Genomic DNA, 18,038 nt, shown 5'->3' with positions numbered 1-18,038 from the left:
GGTCTTTCCTTTCCTTTCCTTTCCTTTCCTTTCCTTTCCTTTCCTTTCCTTTCCTTTCCTTTCCTTTCCTTTCCTTTCCTTTCCTTTCCTTTCCTTTCCTTTCCTTTCCTTTCCTCTCTCCTCTCCTCTCCTCTCCTCTCCTCTCCTCTCCTCTCCTCTCCTCTCCTCTCCTCTCCTCTCCTCTCCTCTGTCCTGCCCTATCCAGCCCTGCCCTGTCCTTCCCCTTCTTTCCCCTTTCCTTTCTCTTTATATTTTAATTAAAGTAGTGGAAAGATACAAAGATGAAAAATTAATGTAAATTAAGAAAACTATAAAAAAGAGTACAGAGGACAAAAAGAAAAAAAATATATACCGGTAGTAAAGCAAAAAGAAAATGGTTTATTTGATCAAGGTTAAAAATCTGTTGTTTCTGGTAACGTAATGGATTTTTGTTGATAAATACTGAAAGATAAAGCTTTAAACATTTGTCTATAGAGTCTAAGAGTTTAAATATGGGAAGAAGAGTTATTTTGTTGCATTTTAAGGGAAAGCTATGTTGCTATGTTAAAAATAAAGTAAAAGAATAGAGTGGATCTATTTGATTGGTATACTGTATATGTTGTTAGTCCTGGTATCTTTTATGGACTTTTGTTGATTAGCAAAATGAGGCTGAATGACGAGACTTTAAGAATTTGTTTATACATGAGATATGAGAAGAGAAAGCTTTGGTGGTAATATCAGAGAAGGTGATGTTGCTGAAATTGTACTTGTGATGAAAGTGAAGATGTACTTTCAAAGTGAGCTGGGTGTGTGTGTGAGTTGAGGATCCTATTATCTGTTGCTGTTATCAACACTCATAATAGGGCATCCAGATCATGCAAATCAGCCTTCAAAACTGATTTTCTGAAGAAAATCCTGTATTCACCTAAATTTTAATGTCAACATAGACACATTTGTAAACTGTGATACTGAAGACATTTACTAGGAAATAAATCCCACTGAGTATACATTTATATGACTGTATTAATGAGGACGCGGTGGCTCAGTGGGTTAGGACACTGAACTTGTCGATCAGATGGTCGGCAGTTTGGCGGGTCGAATCCTGAGTGCCGCGTAACAGAGTGAGCGCCTGTTACTCGTCCCAGCTTCTGCCAACCTAGCAGTTCGAAAGCACATAAAAATGCAAGTAGAAAAATAGGGACCACTACGGTGGGAAGGTAACAGCGTTCCGTGCGCCTTTGGCATCTAGTCATGCAGGCCACATGACCACGGAGACGTCCTCGGACAAGCGCTGGCTCTTCGGCTTTGAAACGGAGATGAGCACCGGCCCCTAGAGTTGGAAACCACTAGCACGCATGTGCGGGGGAACCTTTACCTTTACTTATTAATGTTTAATGATCTGCTGTGGTCAAATTTGCAATGGTCAGGTAGTTTACCTGTAGGCTCTGTTAGAAGTTTCTTAAACATTTCAGCTGCTTCTTTTTATTTATTTATTTATTTAATTTCTATAGCACATTTTGAGTATACTCGAGCAACAGAAGACACCTTGAAATAACAATAACAATTTGAGGACAATGACTGGCATCCTGCTGCTGTCAGTGATCAACAGTATTGGATCGACATTTTCCTCATCATGATAAATGACAACTGTTCAAGGATCTACTATATGAAGGGAGAGAGCAAAACCTAACCAATCCAGATCAAAATAACCAGATCAATTCTTGTGGTTGAAAATAAGGTAATAACTCAATTTGGACCCAATGACGAGGAAATGTATTTTATACATTTATACATTCAATCAAGAAGTCATCATAGAAATGAAAGATTCAAGGAATATATTTTGGTTATTCCTTATATAAGTACAAATGGGTGACCTCAGGGTACTTTCCTGTCCTCATTTTTATAGCCCTTTAATAAAGGAAACAATGTTTCCAAGTGCTGGTTTTGTATATGACAATTCAAAATATCCACTGTTGATAAATGTTATAAATCCATGGATTCCCTCTTTTAGATGATTCCAAGTCACAGGCACTCCATTGTCTTCTAGTCGTTTTTTGTAGAGCAGTCCATCATCTCGAAGTGGGTCATATTCACAGGTCAAAATGTAGGTCTCAGGAAGTTGCTTTACAATGTCATCCTCACTGATAATGGATGACTGCATTGTCTTATCATTCAGTCGAGCTGCTTCATACAGTTCTTTTGAAAATGGAGCTGCCATTGGGCGATCATAAGCTCGGGCTTTAAATTCTTTGGGGATAAGATCCGCACTGATCCATTTCTTGAATTTCTCCTTCATGTATTCAGGAACATGGCCATTCCTTGCCAGTTTGTCTTTGTCTACATGCTCATTCTTAACAAATTTTAAAGCAAGGCCTATAATCCTCTTTCTGGTTAGAAAAGGACCGTGATGGTTTTGAAGATGAGAAGGTAGCATGAGATCCATTCTCTGCAGGAAAGGATATATCAAGATCTGTGCTCGGATTTTTGGCAGCTTCCCTGTTTTTACCGATTCTTCAGAAATCCGAGCAATCAGTGTTCCACCACTGCTATCTCCAAGAAGAACAATGTCATTTGGATTGACTCCATAGTCTTTGGAGTGTTTCATAAAATACCAGGTGGTAGCTATGGCATCTAACATCTGGGCAGGATGTTGGTGCTCAGGACCTAAACGATACCTGCAAGAACGAACAGACTTTGTCAGCCTTGAAATTTTCTAGGAAGGAATTAGGTACTCTGAGATGCACTTTTATCAATTGTTTAACTTTAGTATATTTTTACTATTTCGATAAGGAGATGGCAGTTGAACCTCTTGTACTTTCAGTGCTGATAGGAACAGCAATTCCCTTCTCCATGGATAGATTTCTCTGCTACTTCTGCCAGTGTATAATTGCTCTGGAGATTCCTCCCGCCTCTTTGTTTCAGAACAAAAGAAAGATCAGAAAGATAGAGCTACAGAGCCACATACAGGAAAATAAGGAGGAAATATTAGTCCACCTTATTGACTACAATAAGTCCTCACTTTTTTTATAAGGAGGAAATATTATTCCTCACTTGCTGACTACAATTGGGAGGGGCAATTTCATTCCAAAATGAAATGTCATGTAGCTGTGCCAACTTACAATGTGGGATCTGTTGCAGTTGGTTGGTTTGATTATTTGTTTGTTTGTTTGTTTGTTTATAAAATTTATTGGCCGCCCATCTTATAATAGGGTAATTCTGGGTGGCTTATAGTTACGTAAAAGCTAAACCATAAAAAGTTAAAAACCAACATTAAAACCAAAGACACAAGGGGCGGAGTGGGAGTGTTATTAATCAATCAACCATTTCCATTGTGCTGATCCTCCACTGGGCTCTAAGCTGACTGGCAGAGCCACATCTTTAGGCCCTTACAAAAAAGATAGCAGGGTTGGGGCCAACCTCACATCGGCTGGGGGCAAGATGTTCCAGAGGGCAGGAGCAACAGCAGAAAAGTCTCTCCTCCTGGACCTCACCAGCTGGAATAATCGGGCTGATGGGACTTGCAGCCATGCCTCCTCTGCCAGCACGAGTAGTAGAAGCAATTCCAGTGGGGTGAGATGGTCCCTCAAGTAACATGGACCCATACCAAGGTTGCTAAGTGAATCACACATGTTCAAGCAAAATATCATATGACTGCAACTTGTGACTTTCTGTCAGCTTCCTCATTGACTTTGTTTGTCAGAAGCCAGGTGTGAAGGTAGCAAATGGTGATCACATAACTCAGTGAATGTTGTGATAGCTACAATTTGGACGAATGGTTGTAAGTCTTTTTCAGCATTGTCATAACTTGGAAAGGTTGCAAAACAAATGGCCTGTAAGTAAGGACTACTTGTATTGCATTATTATATTATCAGACCAGGGTCCAAAATAAGCAGGAAAATGAAACAGAAGAGACTGTCATGATGATACGGTGTTTACAGCTATTTGAAATCAATTAAGTACTTCCTTAATTTTATTTATTTTATTTATTTTTATTTTAATTCCATTTATATCCCGCCCTTCTCCGAAGACTCAGGGCGGCTTACAAGCTTAGCAGTAGCCTTCATTCTATGCATATGCCTGCTTATTAGGGCTTTCACACACACCCCCAAGCGGCATTATTACAAAGTCAGCTTATTGCCCCCAACAATCTGGGTCCTCATTTTACCTACCTCGGAAGGATGGAAGGCTGAGTCAACCTTGAGCCTGGTGGGATGCGAACCTGCACTAATTGCAGGCAGCTGGTGTTACTTAAGGAGGCATTATCCCACTGCTCCACCAAGGCTCCAGGATAATATTTCTTCTCAAGGATAATATATCTCTGCCACCAGGGGGCAGAATAAGGGAAACTCCTGATTTCCTAATTAATTTAGGTAATTCTTTCCAAAGATGTCTTGACAGGTGTCTAAGATGCAGGTAAAATAAATTTAGTTTGATGAACCTGATTTGCACAAGACAAAAAGGATGTAATCTTATGGCAGTTTTGGCAAAGTTACATAATGTGCAGTATTTTGTTCTGCAGATCCTTAAATTACTTTGCATAATTTACTCTGCTTCTCTTGGTGGAGAAAGTCCAAGGAAGAGTGCAGGGTACTGATCCCTTTTTACTAGCTCAGTGGGAAAGAGAAGGAATTAGCCCATTTTTTTTGTCTCGTTTTCCCCTTTACTTTTATGACGAGGAGTGGGAAAGAAATGAATGATGCCTCCATGACAGAGAGTCTTCCTTAGGAGGTTTTGGAGAATAGCAAAACTGTGTCCTGTGCAAATCCAAATGTTCTTTTGATCTGCTCTGAATATGTTGCTTTGCCTTTCCTGATGTTGAAACAACACTGATGGAGACAAAAAGTCACCGATGGTTGTGTGATAGTTGGGGGAGGGGGGAGAGAGAACCAAGAGACTGAATTTTTCTTTGAGGCTGAAAATATATTCTGTGGTACCTGGGACAGTCGTTCACTGACACAGAATTTCAGCCAAACTTATTAATTATTATCTTTATTATTTTTACCCCCTTTTTCATCAAGCAGTGCCCAAGCTTAACGACTGTAAAAACAAAATAAAATGCAAAAATATTAAAAGATGTAATAAAAATAAGGTAGGCAAAGCATGTAAATAAAATCACTTACTCTACATATACAACCACTGAATCACTTTCTCGAGCAAGATAGCAGCAAAAAGCATTATAACTTTCTAGGAGAAAAAATAAGTATTAATATTCAGGTACTCCTGCATTGCAAACATGTTATTGATATTGTTTTGACTTATGGCCAAATCATGGTAACCTTATCCTCAGGTCTAAAAAGGAGTTAGAATCAGGAGCTGTTTGCCATTGGTTTACATATTTGCAATTGAAAGAAAGATTTAAATTAGATTTAAAAAGTTATGGATTTGATTTTTGTGGAAAATGAATTGCTATCCTACTGCTGAAAGTAGTGCAATTCACACTGATGAGCATATTGTTGCTAAGATTTATAAATTGCTATTGAATTTGAACATGGAGAAGGAGGATGTAAATCATTGTATGATTCTGTGGCAAAGAATTTTGTATGTAATATAATGCTTGAACAATGGGAGAATATGGAAAGATCTTTTACGTGAAAGGTCTAAAATTTACATTGAATTATAATTTTAAATACAATTTAAAAGAAACATTTTATAAGATGAAATATCATTGGTAACTAACACTGGATAAGTTATCAGGAATGTATAAAGGTACTTCAAATGAATGTTGGAAATAGAAATGTAGAGATGGAACTTTTTATCATTTACTGTATGGTGGACATGTGATAAAACGAAGAAATATTGGAATAGGATTCACATCTTAATACAGAAGATTCTTAAAGTGGATATAAAGATAAAACCAGAGACTTTTCTTTTAGGCCTAATGGATAAAGAACTTGAAAAAACTTTGGAACTTTGATGTTATACATGTTGAGGGCAGCAGAATTACTTTATGCACAAAAATGGTACTTGGGAAGCACTGAGGATATATCTTACCCATATCCATTTTGATGTTTTTCCTTTGCAAATGTTTCTTTTACTTTTGCTCAGAATACAATGTTCTTTTCTATGGCTATGCTCACATACTATTGGATGCTTTAATTCTTCTGATGTAACTGGACAGATGACCTCCAAGGTCCCTTCCAACTTTACTATTATGATTATGATTATTTCTGAATCAATTAACTTTTGCTTTGAAGTCCCTTTCTTGTGCCGTAGAACTAAATGGAATCCATTTCATAGGAAGACCCCACTTTATCAGAGTACTCCAATACATTGCTTTTAAATGATCTTCTAACTCGGTTGCTTATTGGAAAAGATAAGCCGAGGCAGAACCTAGGGCCAGATTTGGCCATCATTAAAAAACTAGATATCATTAGAAATTGGGACAGCAACATCATGTAGACAGAAGAGGGTATTTGTAGCTCAGGGTTGTACTGTGGGGTCCTTGGTGTTTTCTGAGCTTGGTGGTTTTCTTGCAGACATTTCATTGTCAAGCTAGGTAATATCTCTTCTGTTCATAAGATCTTGCTGCCCCACTTTCTAATGTCCCAATTTCTTCTCTGCATTGCATTTTCTGTTTTGAACAGACCACCTCATTGAAAGGGTACTTGTGGGCAAGAGTATTTTGATTGTTGAGTTAAAAAAAAGGTCACGCAAGAACTACTTGACTGATTTTTGATTTGCAAGCCATTTTGAAAATACATATACAAACGGATACTTTAATTATACTCTGAGAGCTGCTCCTTTGGGAAGCAGGTTAATGAATCCAAAATTGCATATTATGCATTTGTATTATAGGAAGACGCCATCAGCCAGAGAAATTATTTTTCTGCTTTCTATTAGAGTCTTTGAAGCATCAGTGAGTCAATACAATATATGTATTTCTAAGCTCAAAAGGAAAATGTTAGTTCCAGTCCTAACTGGTTTAGAATCTATCTATCTGATAGGGTATCTGGCGGATTACAAATCTAATAGACAGCTTCTAATATTAAGCAAAAAGGGATGCGGTGGCTCAGTGGGTTAGGACGCTGAGCTTGTCGATCAGAAGGTCGGCAGTTTGGCGGGTCGAATCCCGAGTGCCGCGTAACAGAGTGAGCGCCTGCTACTTGTCCCAGCTTCTGCCAACCTAGCAGTTTGAAAGCACATAAAAATGCAAGTAGAAAAATAGGGACCACTCCGGTGGGAAGGTAACAGCGTTCCGTGCGCCTTTAGCGTCTAGTCATGCCAGCCACATGACCACGGAGACGTCCTCGGACAAGCGCTGGCTCTTCGGCTTTGAAACAGAGATGAGCACCAGCCCCTAGAGTTGGAAACGACTAGCACGCATGTGCGGGGGAACCTTTACCTTTAATATTAAGCAATCCAGATCTTTCTAAGGCTTGTGTCTAAGCTTGTGAAAGACCACTTTTGATACAGATGGAAAAGAATCTTTTCCTGGGCATTAACTTTAGATTTGCACGGAAGTATATTTCCATAATTGTTCCTCAGCTGCTACTTTTTGTATCCATTCCAATTTCAGTTAAGCATTTGTACTCAAATTGTTTGGACATCCAGCAAAGGTGGATGTAGCACGGTGGTTTAAGCACATAGCTAAACAGATTCCTAATTCTGGGAAAGCCATCCTTTCTCCCTCCTTCTCTTTTTCTACAATACTACAGATTACAAATATGTTTCATCTATACAGATTTTAAAAGGAAAAGTTAATATTATACGAAATATATTACTTTTGGATCCAAACATGCCACATCCTCCGTGAAAGAAGAGCACTCCTTTACTTAGGCCAGGATTTGTCTTTTTGGGCTGGTAAATCCTTACTGGTACATTTTCAAATGTTGCATCTGTAATTAAGAGCTTTGGGTCCTTCACCTGCGGCACCAAATTTGCTGCAAATCTTACAAACCAGACTTGACTACCGATGCCCAATTTCTCAAAAATCTTCCCCTGTTTTAGATTAAGAAAAGATTGGTAGTTTAGAAATTATGAATAAAAAGAATCACAACAAATTTTAAATCAATAAACAATAATCTTAATTCATAAATATGATTCATTTGTTGCACAACAGAAACAACTTTGATGGGCATAAAGCGCTAACAATAATTATATTCAAACTAGTTCAATGCAAGTTTCCCCCCCTCAAATATCAATATAAGGTAATCTTTGACTTACAACCCCTATTGAGCCCCATTTTTCTGTTTTTAAATGAGACATTGGTTAAGTGAGTTTTGCCCCATTTTATGACCTTTCCTGCCTCAGTTGTTAAGTGAATCACTGCAGTTGATAAGTTAGTCACCCAGCTGTTAAGTGAATCCGGCTTCCCCCACTGACTTTGCTTGTAAGAAGGTTGCAGAAGGGGATCACATGACTTTGGGACACAGCAACAGTCATAAATATGAACCCATTGCCAAGCATCTGAATTTTGATCATGTGATCATGGGAATGCTGCAAAAGGCGTAACTGTGAAAAACAGTCATAAATCGCTTTTTTCAGTGCTGTTGTAACTGTGAATGGTCATTAGATGAATTGTTGTAAGTCATTTATAATACTTACACCTTTTATACAAAAAGCTTTAGAACATTTTTAAAAACCCATCATATGTTGCTTTGTAAATCAGCATTTTCCAAACTTTGTGGGGACTGGGGTTGGGTGAACAAATCTAAGAGAAAGCATGCTCCTGTTTGCTCTGCATGGATGTGAACAGCTGTTGGTACTAGTCTGGGATTGTAGGAGCTGTTGTTGTGTGTCCATTAAGACAAGCCCTAGGCCAGGAGCAGGGATCCAATTTTGGATGGGCTGCACAAGTACTCTCCTGCTCTGCTTGAGCAAGTTGACAGATGGATTGTCCAGGCAGGGCAGTTGCCTGGTACACCTGTATAGTCAACACAGCCTGATGTTATTATTTATAAATTAATTCAAGGGGTGATAGATCACAAAGTTTGATATAAATTGGTATAAATGATTGTGGTCAGAGCTACCATGTTCAAGAGGGTCTGGACTACTGAAGTGAAGTTTTAAGCAATTGAAATCCATTATTGGCAGACAATCTTGGTCACTGGAAAAAGCTGTGAACCAAAGTTTTCCACTAAAGGCAACTCATTTAAGGCAGACTATAATTCTGAAGTTTGTGTCAGTTGGGATAGGGTAATTAGTGTGCCCAAGTTTAAATTCTAATTTAATTTAAAGTTATACTCTAGAATTTATCATATAAACATTTAATTTAAAGATTGGGGTTTTTTAAGAAAGAATGTTACTCAGTATGACTATATACAGGTGGAAACAACAAGCAGTATTGTGTTAAAAGTGATTATAATTATTTATTTATTTTTTTATTTAATTTAATTTGTATACCGCCCTTCTCCCGAAGGACTCAGGGCAGTGAACAGGGCAATAAATACTAAAATACCAAAATACAAAAATTAAGAAGAGATTAAACCATAATGCCCAAATACAACAAATAAATTTCATAAAAACAGTAATAAAACCCAAAACCCATCAGACCAGGCTGGCTTGTTCAAACAAATAGGTCTTTAGATCATGTCGGAAGGAGCGAAGGTCGGGAGCCATCCGGAGCTCAACCGGTAAACGGTTCCACAGATCAGGCGCACCCACAGAGAACGCCCTCCCCCTGGGGGCCACCAGTCAGCACTCTCTGACCGGTGGCACCCTGAGGAGGCCCTCTCTGTGGGAGCGCACTGGGCGGAGGGAAGTTGATGCCGGCCGCAGGTGCTCCCTAAGGTACTCCGGACCCATGCCATGTAGGGCTTTAAAGGTCATTACCAGCACCTTGAATCTCACCTGGAAGGCAACTGGAAGCCAATGCAGCTCACGGAGCAGAGGTGTAACATGGGAGTATCGGGAGACTCCCCAACACGACTCTCTCGGCTGCATTCTGCACCAGTTGGAGCCTCCGAGTGGTCCTCAAGGACAGCCCCATGTAGAGAGTGTTACAGTAGTCTAACCGAGAGGTCACGAGCGCATGAGTGACTGTACGCAAGGCATCCTGGTCTAGATAGACATTTCCATTACCATATTGAATTAATTTACTTATTTTAAAGTATTATATGTCCATTACCTTATACAGATAGGCCTTGACTTACAACCATTTGTTTAGTGACTGTTCAATGTTACAACAGCACTGGATGATTGTTTTTCATATTTATGACTGTTGTAGCAGCTCTGTGGTCACGTGATCAACATTTGGATGCTTGGCATCTGGCTTATATCCCAGGGTCATGTGATCCCCTTTTGCAAACTTCTGACAAGCAAAGTCAATTGGGAAGCCAGATTCACTTAACAGCTGTGTTACTAACTTAATGACTTCACTGAACTGTGGCAAGAAAGGTCGTACAATGAGACCAAACTCACTCAACAACTGTCTCAATTAGCAACAGAAGTTTTGGGCTCCATTATGATTGTAAATTTAGGACTGCCTGAAATATAATGCTGAAACATTTTCCTCCCAGGATAAGGTGTACACTATAGGTCGCCCAACCAAACAGAGAAAATCGATGAACTTTTTGCTAGTCAGCTAACTAAAGTATGTAGGAAGCACATCACAATAGTAATGGGGACTTTAATTACCCTGACATCAACTGGGAGACAAACTCTTCACCAAGGGGAAGATCAAACAGATTCCTGACAAACCTAGCAGACAACTTTGTCTCCCAAAAAGTAGAGAAGGGAACTAGGGGATTAGCCATATTGGATCTGATCCTCACTAACAGAGATGAAATGATAGAAAGTGTTGAAGCCACAAGAACCTTGGGGGGAAGTGATCATGCAGTATTGGAATTCAACATTCTGGAAGCAAATAAAACACAGTCAAACTAGAGTTTTGGATTTTAAAAGAGCTAATTTCAAGAAACTCAGATAGAGCTTGGGAAGAATTTCATGGATGAGAATCCTAAAGGGGAAAACAACTCAAGAAGCTTGGGAAATTTTGAAAAGTGAGATAATAAAAGCCCAGTGTAGCTCGATACCAACAAAGAAGAAAAATAAAATTTCTCAAAAGAAACCAGCATGGCTGCATAAAGAACTCTCTGATAAATTGAAAGATAAAAAGGACAAGTATAACAAGTGGAAAGAGGGGCAGAATATCAGCAAATAGCCCATGCCTGCAAAGATGTAGTGAGGAAAACTAAGGCTCATAATGAACTAAGGCTTGTGACCTAAGTCAAAAATAACAAAAAAAGCTTCTTTCAACATGTAAAAAACAAGAAAAAAGATTGGTCCATTAGTGGGGGAAAGTGCCAAGAAGGTGACAAGCAACAGGGAGAAAGCAGAACTATTTAACTCATTTTTTGCATCTGTCTTTACACAAAGGGAAAGAACAGTCCAACCTATCAAAAACAGTGCCATAAAAAACAGAATAAAAACGCCGTCAAGCCCCGCTGGCTTGCCATCTGTCCGGGCCATGCCGTCCTCACCCTCTACACCGCCGTCCTTGCCGACTCTGCTCCCCTCTGCCTCAACCCGGTCCTGCCAGCCTTCTGGGGCCACGGCAGTGCGCCGCCGAACAGCTGATGGGCACACCCGCAGCTCACCGATGTAGGCGGGGCCAGGTGCCCTCCATCCAGCTACTGGGCGCGCCTGCGCAGGAGGAGCCTGCCACCAAACAGCTGACGGGTGCGCCCGCGGCTCATCAGCGAGGGCAGGGCCGGGCACTCTCCAGCCAGCTACCGGGTGCGCCTGCGCAGTCCAGACCCCCGGCACCCGCAAGTGCTCCTATGCAGCCAGAGCCAAAACACACAACAAAGCCGGAGCCAGAACGAGTGGAGAGCGGGGAAGAAGCAGCCGGAGGGACTAGCACAGACTAGATGATGGCTGTGCCTGCGTTGCCTCTCTCGTCGGCCGGGACGGGACTTACCTGGAGGACGGCCCGGCAGGACGCGGCAATGCACGTAATGGGTGGTGGGTGTGCACGGTGATGGGTGGGGTCTTTATGGGGAAGTAGGCAGATGTTGGTTTGCTCTGATGGGGTGGGGTTAGGGCGGTGCTGCACAATAAAGGAAGCGATGAGGCAGGACGCTGTCAACGCTGACTTTTTCCACGGTTTGTTTTGTGCAAGTTGAAGAATAAACCTTGTCACCCGTACCTTCGGTGTGTTCGTGATTCGTAGCTGAGGACGACGTGACAAACTCAAGTTAAGATAGGCAAGAAAATGGTAAGTGAGCACTCATCCATCCTAGACAAGTTCAAATCACCAGGACCAGATGGATTACACCTCAAAGATCTCAAGGAACTGGCAAATGTGATCTCAGAACCACTGAACTATATTTTTCAAAGATCCTGGAGCACTGGGGAACTACCAGAGGACTGGAAAAGAGCTGATGTAGTTCCTATCTTCAAAAAAGGAACAAAAAATGAATCCAGGAAATTACAGACCTATCAGCCTGACCTCAATACCTGGGAAGATTCTGGAAAAGATAATCAAACAATAAATCAGTGAACACCTAGAGGCAAACAAAGTCATTACTAAAAGCCAAGATGGGTTTGTCATGCCAGACAAATCTTATTGCATTCTTTGACCAAGTGACAAAATTAGTGGACCAGAGGAATGCTGTGGATATAATTTACTTGGACTTCAGTAAGGCATTTGATAAAGTAGATCACAACCTACTACTTGATAAGATAGAAAAATGTGGGTTAGACAGCATCACCATCAGGTGGATTCGTAGCTGGCTGACTGCCATACTCAGTGTGTGGTCCTCAATGGAACTGCATCTACAGGGAAGGAAGTATGCAGTGGGGTGCCCCAGGGCTCTATTCTGGGCCCAGTGCTCTTCAAAATCTTCATCAATGATTTAGATGAGATGATAGATGGGGAACTCATCAAATTTGCAGATGACACCAAGCTGGCAGGAATAGCCAATACTCCAGAGGATAGGCTTAAAATACAGGAGGATCTGGACAGACTTGAACACTGGGCTATCTAACAAAATGAAATTCAATTGCGAAAAAAGTAAGGTTCTACATTTAGGCAGGAAAAACCAAATGCACAGGTATAGTATAGGTCAGGGGTCTTCAAACTCGGCCCTTTTATGACTCATGGACTTCAACTCCCAGAATTCTTCAGCCAGGCACACTGGCGGAGGAATTCTGGGAGTTGAAGCCCATGAGTCATAAAAGGGCCGAGTTTGAAGACCTCTGGTATAGGTGGTACCTTGCTCAATAGTAGTGACTGTGAGAGGGATCTCGGAGTCCTAGTAGACAATCACTTAAATATGAGCCAGCAGTGTGCTGCAGCTGCCAAAATAGCCAACACAGTGCTAGGCTGCATTAACAGAGGGATAAAATCAAGATCACGTGAAGTATTAATACCATTTTACAATGCCTTGGTAAGGCCACACTTGGAATACTGCATCCAGTTTTGGTCACCACGATGTAAAAAAGATGTCGAGACTCTAGAAAGAATACAGAAAAGAGCAACAAAGATGACTGGAGGCTAAAACATATAAGGAACGGTTGCTGGAATTGGGTATGTGTAGTTTAATGAAGAGAAGAGTGAGGGGTGACATGATAGCTGTGTTCCAATATCTCAGGGGCTGCCACAAAGAAGAGGGAGTCAAGCTATTCTCCAAAGCGCCTGAAGGCAGGACAAGAAGCAATGGATGGAAACTAGTCAAGGAGAAAAGCAACTTAGAACTAAGGAGAAACTTCCTTACAGTTAGAACAATTAACCAGTGGAATAACCTGCCTCCAGAAGTGGTGAATGCTCCAACACTGGAAGTTTTTAAGAAGAGACTAGAAAGCCATTTGTCCAAAATGGTATAGGGTTTCCTGCCTGGGCAGGGGGTTGGACTAGATAACCTCCAAGGTCCCTTCCAACTTTATTATTATTATTATTATTATTATTATTATTATTATTATTATTATTATTATTATTATTATTATTATTATTATACGTGAAACTCAGTCAACTGAATACTTAAATTGACTGGCACTAATGGATGACATGGGTTGCTGCCAGCATCCTAGGTATCAACCAGGTATCTCCTTAAAATGTAAGATGTTCCGAGTAGCACAGTTTTTTGTAGCTTTGCTGGAGTTATTGCAGGAATCTGCAATTTCTTGATGTATCTTGCAAAGTTTTGGGACATAGCTCCCAGTGCCCCGATGACAATGGGTATCACTGTTGTATGTTTCATCCATAATTGCGCAGTTTTGATGGCCAGGTTGCAGTATTTCGTAATTTTTCCCAGTTCTTTTTCTTCGATTCTGGTATCTCCTGGTACAGTGATATCAATCAGCTGTACACTTCGGTTCTCTACAACTGCAATATTTGGCGTGTTGTGTTCCAAATGGCGATCTGTCTGTATTCGGAAGTCCCACAAGATCTTCACCCTCTCATTCTCAACTTTTTCCACCCTATGTTCCCACGACTTTTTGGACACAGGCAAGTTGTATTTTTTACGATATTATTATTATTTATGACATTATTATTATTATTATTATTATTATTATTATTATTATTATTATTGACATTATTATTGTTATTGTTATTGTTGTTATTATTATTATTATTATTATTATTATTATTATTATTATTATTATTATTATTATTATTAAAATAAAACCATTATACACAAGCAAAATGCTGTAGCACTCACAGACTTAGTATACAGGTGATGAATTCAACTCCTATCCTAGCCTGAGAACTGGGAGAAAGCCAGGTCTTTATGGCCTTTAGGAATTTTTCATTTCAAGACATGTTAGTAGCATACATGGATAAAAAGTCAAAATAAATTTGGCATACCAAAAAGCATCTGCTATAATCAGGGAGTTTTAATGCCATCAGACTGGTTTGACAAGCTTCATCTGAGATTGCCTCACTCCATTTCTTTCCTGAGATAATCTCTCCTATCGTTCCTCAACTCACATTAAATACATTAACCAATTATTCTCAATGAGATCTCTCTACTCTTCTGGAACTTCACTTTTATCGCACAGTCTTGATGACAGGTCTTACAGTTGTCATGGTGGCTCCTGTAACTTTGGCTTTTGAACTTAGCAGATGGATACAGATCTTGGCTTCTAACCAAAACAAAGATTCAGAAATACAGGATAAAACTATTCCTCTAGAAACAGATTTATCAATCATTTATTTATTTTTATTTTTTATTTATTTTAATCCCATTTATATCCCGCCCTTCTCCGAAGACTCAGGGCAGCTTACAATTTAAGCACAAACCAATGTGCTTAGCAATAGCCTTCATTGTATGTATATGCCTGCTTATTAGGGATTTCGGCCCCCGCCAAACAGCATTATTACAAAGTCAGCTTATTGCCCCCAACAATCTGGGTCCTCATTTTACCTACCTCGGAAGGATGGAAGGCTGAGTCAACCTTGAGACTGGTGGGACTCGAACCTGCACTAATTGCAGGCAGCTGGTGTTACTTAAGGAGGCATTAGCCCACTGCTCCACCAAGGCTCTATACAATCATGTATAAGGACCCCAAATCATATATGAGGGAAGGAAGGAAGGAAGGAAGGAAGGAAGGAAGGAAGGAAGGAAGGAAGGAAGGAAGGAAGGAAGGAAGGAAGGATATTCTTACCAAATGAAATGTCCATGTTACCACCACATGAAGCAGCCAGACTTTGAAAGGCTCTGTGTCACCCAGATGAAGGTCTATTTTCCTGGATGCCAAATAAGGAATCAAAAAATATTTCAGGAACCAGCTCTGAAGAAATGAAAAACCAGTGAACAACTGCATGTTCAGTGACTTACAAAGGTCTGTACTAAATTACAGGTATTGCCTGAGAATGATTGTAGCAATTACCATAGCTTAAGCAAGCTTTCATCTAAAGCCAGTTAAGAATGAGTAAGATTTTGGAATGGAAGCATTTATAGCGACAGGAGGTGGAATATATACATCTGATAATCACCCTTTATTAATCTGTAGGAGTGTCATCACATCTAGGAGAGGATTGCAATAGAGCAAGCTAAAAGAATTCATCCTTCTACCTGGTGGATTCATTTCATATTTGTATCCACAAGGCAATAATTATAATTAGTTAGGCTGTTCCACTAATAAGAGAGATCCAGATTCAAAAGACGTAATGCATTTTGAAGCTTAACTGGATATTATTTAACATTTATTGGGAACTTTCCAGTAAGGAGTTTTCCTTTTGTTCTATCCCAGACATTAACCCTTTGGTGAGACATGTCAATAGACTTTCTATCTCACCGCACTCCATACTCACTATGGGACAATGAGAGTTGAATTTCTACTTCTGTAAGTATACAAACCATTTTAATAAATCTTTATTAATTATGGCATACTCCTTGGTGTTCACTTTTTGGGGAATCCAACCCACAACAGCCATAGCCAGGCACAGTCAGTCACAAGAGCTCAAGAAAAATATGCAGGCAGGCAACTAAGGGGTCCTTGGTGCTCTCTGAGCTTGCTTGTTTTCTTGCAGATGTTTCATTACTCTAACTAGGTAACATCATCAGTGCTAGTAAGGAATGCTGTTTGTGGCCTGTTTATATTCTGGTGTCTTGCCTGTCTGGGTGGGTGGGGGCAGTCTTAGGAATTCTTGGTTGGGCTGTTTACTAATGGCTCTCTGGCAGCTTCTTGATTGGGGTATTGCTTACTTGATTGTTGGTCTGAAAGTAACCTTGGAGTTAATCTATGCTGATCTGAGTGCTGATTACTGGTGGAGAGGTCCTGGAGTCTTTTTGTCTTTGGGGCATTTGCATAATCTATAGATGTTGTTAATGTCTATGTGCCTATTGATGGCTGACTTGTCAGAATGCCAGGCTTCTAGAAATTCCCTGGCAGTTTTGGATTTGGCTTGGTCAAATTTCAATTCAAATTTTTCCCAATTGAAACTATGGTTAAATCTGTCTATATGTTGTGAAATTAAAGTATTTTCATCATGCCTTTTGACTGCCAGTTGGTGTTCATGGATGCATTCTGCCTGTCTTCTGCCTGTTTGTCCTACATAGTGGTTGTTGAGTTCTTACACTCTATGTTGTAGATAACTCCTATTTTTCCTTCTGGGGTTGCTGGGCCTTTGGGCTTACTTAAGATTTTTTGAAGGGCTTTAGTTGGTTTAATGTGCTATGCTGATTCCACGTGGTTGTAGTAGTCTATTTGTGGTTTCTGAGATATTCTTGATATATGGCAGTGTAATTCTTTTTAGGGTTTGTGTTGGTTGTGCTGTATTGGGTTGAGTGGTCAGGGACTTTTTGATGAAGTTGCATGGATATCCATTTTGTTGGAATGTGTTGTTAGAAGGCATGCAACTGCATTGAAAGATATCTGATAGGCCAGGGGTCTCCAACCTTTCTGGGTTGGAGGCCCAGTGGGAGAGGGAGGGCAGGTGCCTTATACACACATGGGCAAACACGAATGTGGTCACTCGTGTATGTGCACAAACGGGCAGTGAGCATGCGCACCACACAAACGGGGCTGCAAGCGTGCACGAGAGGGTCTCAGCAATGCCAATGCCTGTGTGAGGCTTGTGGCACTGCTGCCATCATGCTTCCAGAGATGCTACCACTGGCATGAAGATTGTGCCACTGCCCTGCATGAGGTTCACGCTGTGGCCTGCAGAGATGCTTCCATCAGCACAAGGATCACACATCCGCTCCACGTGAGGATAGTGCTATTGCCTGCTTGCCGCTCAATTTTCATGGCAATGTAGCTGCTTCTGTATGGTGCACTGCCGCCCACCTGCCACTTGCAGTGCTACCATCACCCACGCAATGTGCACAGCAACGCCACTGCCCATGCAATACTAGCGACACTGCTGCTGCCCATGCAACACTTGTGGCGGCATGGGGGTGAGCAAGTGCACACACACACATGCACTGTCCAGCTATCACATGGCCTGGTGGCCAAGAGGCTATGGCCCAGTAGTGGGCCATGGGCCATAGGTTGGGGACCTCTGTGATAGGCAGTATATTTACATATGGATAGTGCTTGTTTAGCAACCACAGTTAGGACCAGCAACTCAGTTGTTCAGCTTTCCTGTGTTTTATAGACTGCAAAGGTAGTAAATGCAAGGATTGGTTGCAAAGTTATTTTCATCACCACTGTAGCATGAACGGTCTCTA

At 40.6% G+C, this 18,038-nt stretch overlaps 1 protein-coding gene across 1 annotated transcript; it reads right to left on the bottom strand.

The window, feature by feature from the left end:
* Positions 1 to 1,879: 1,879 nt before the first annotated feature.
* Positions 1,880 to 15,687, bottom strand: LOC310638591 (arylacetamide deacetylase-like 4; the record flags this gene model as incomplete). Its single annotated transcript, XM_083359782.1, has 4 exons — positions 1,880 to 2,654; positions 5,100 to 5,163; positions 7,701 to 7,917; positions 15,529 to 15,687. The coding sequence occupies 4 exons, from the start codon at positions 15,685 to 15,687 to the stop codon at positions 1,880 to 1,882; spliced, it is 1,215 nt and encodes a 404-aa protein (XP_083215908.1).
* Between the last annotated feature and the right edge of the window lie 2,351 nt (positions 15,688 to 18,038).

This window comes from Vipera ursinii (genome assembly GCF_947247035.1).
Source record: "Vipera ursinii genome assembly, chromosome: 3".
In the NCBI taxonomy this organism is placed as follows: domain Eukaryota; kingdom Metazoa; phylum Chordata; class Lepidosauria; order Squamata; family Viperidae; genus Vipera; species Vipera ursinii.
Note: the sequence above shows the minus strand (reverse complement) of the source record. Positions and strands in the feature narration are given on the sequence as shown.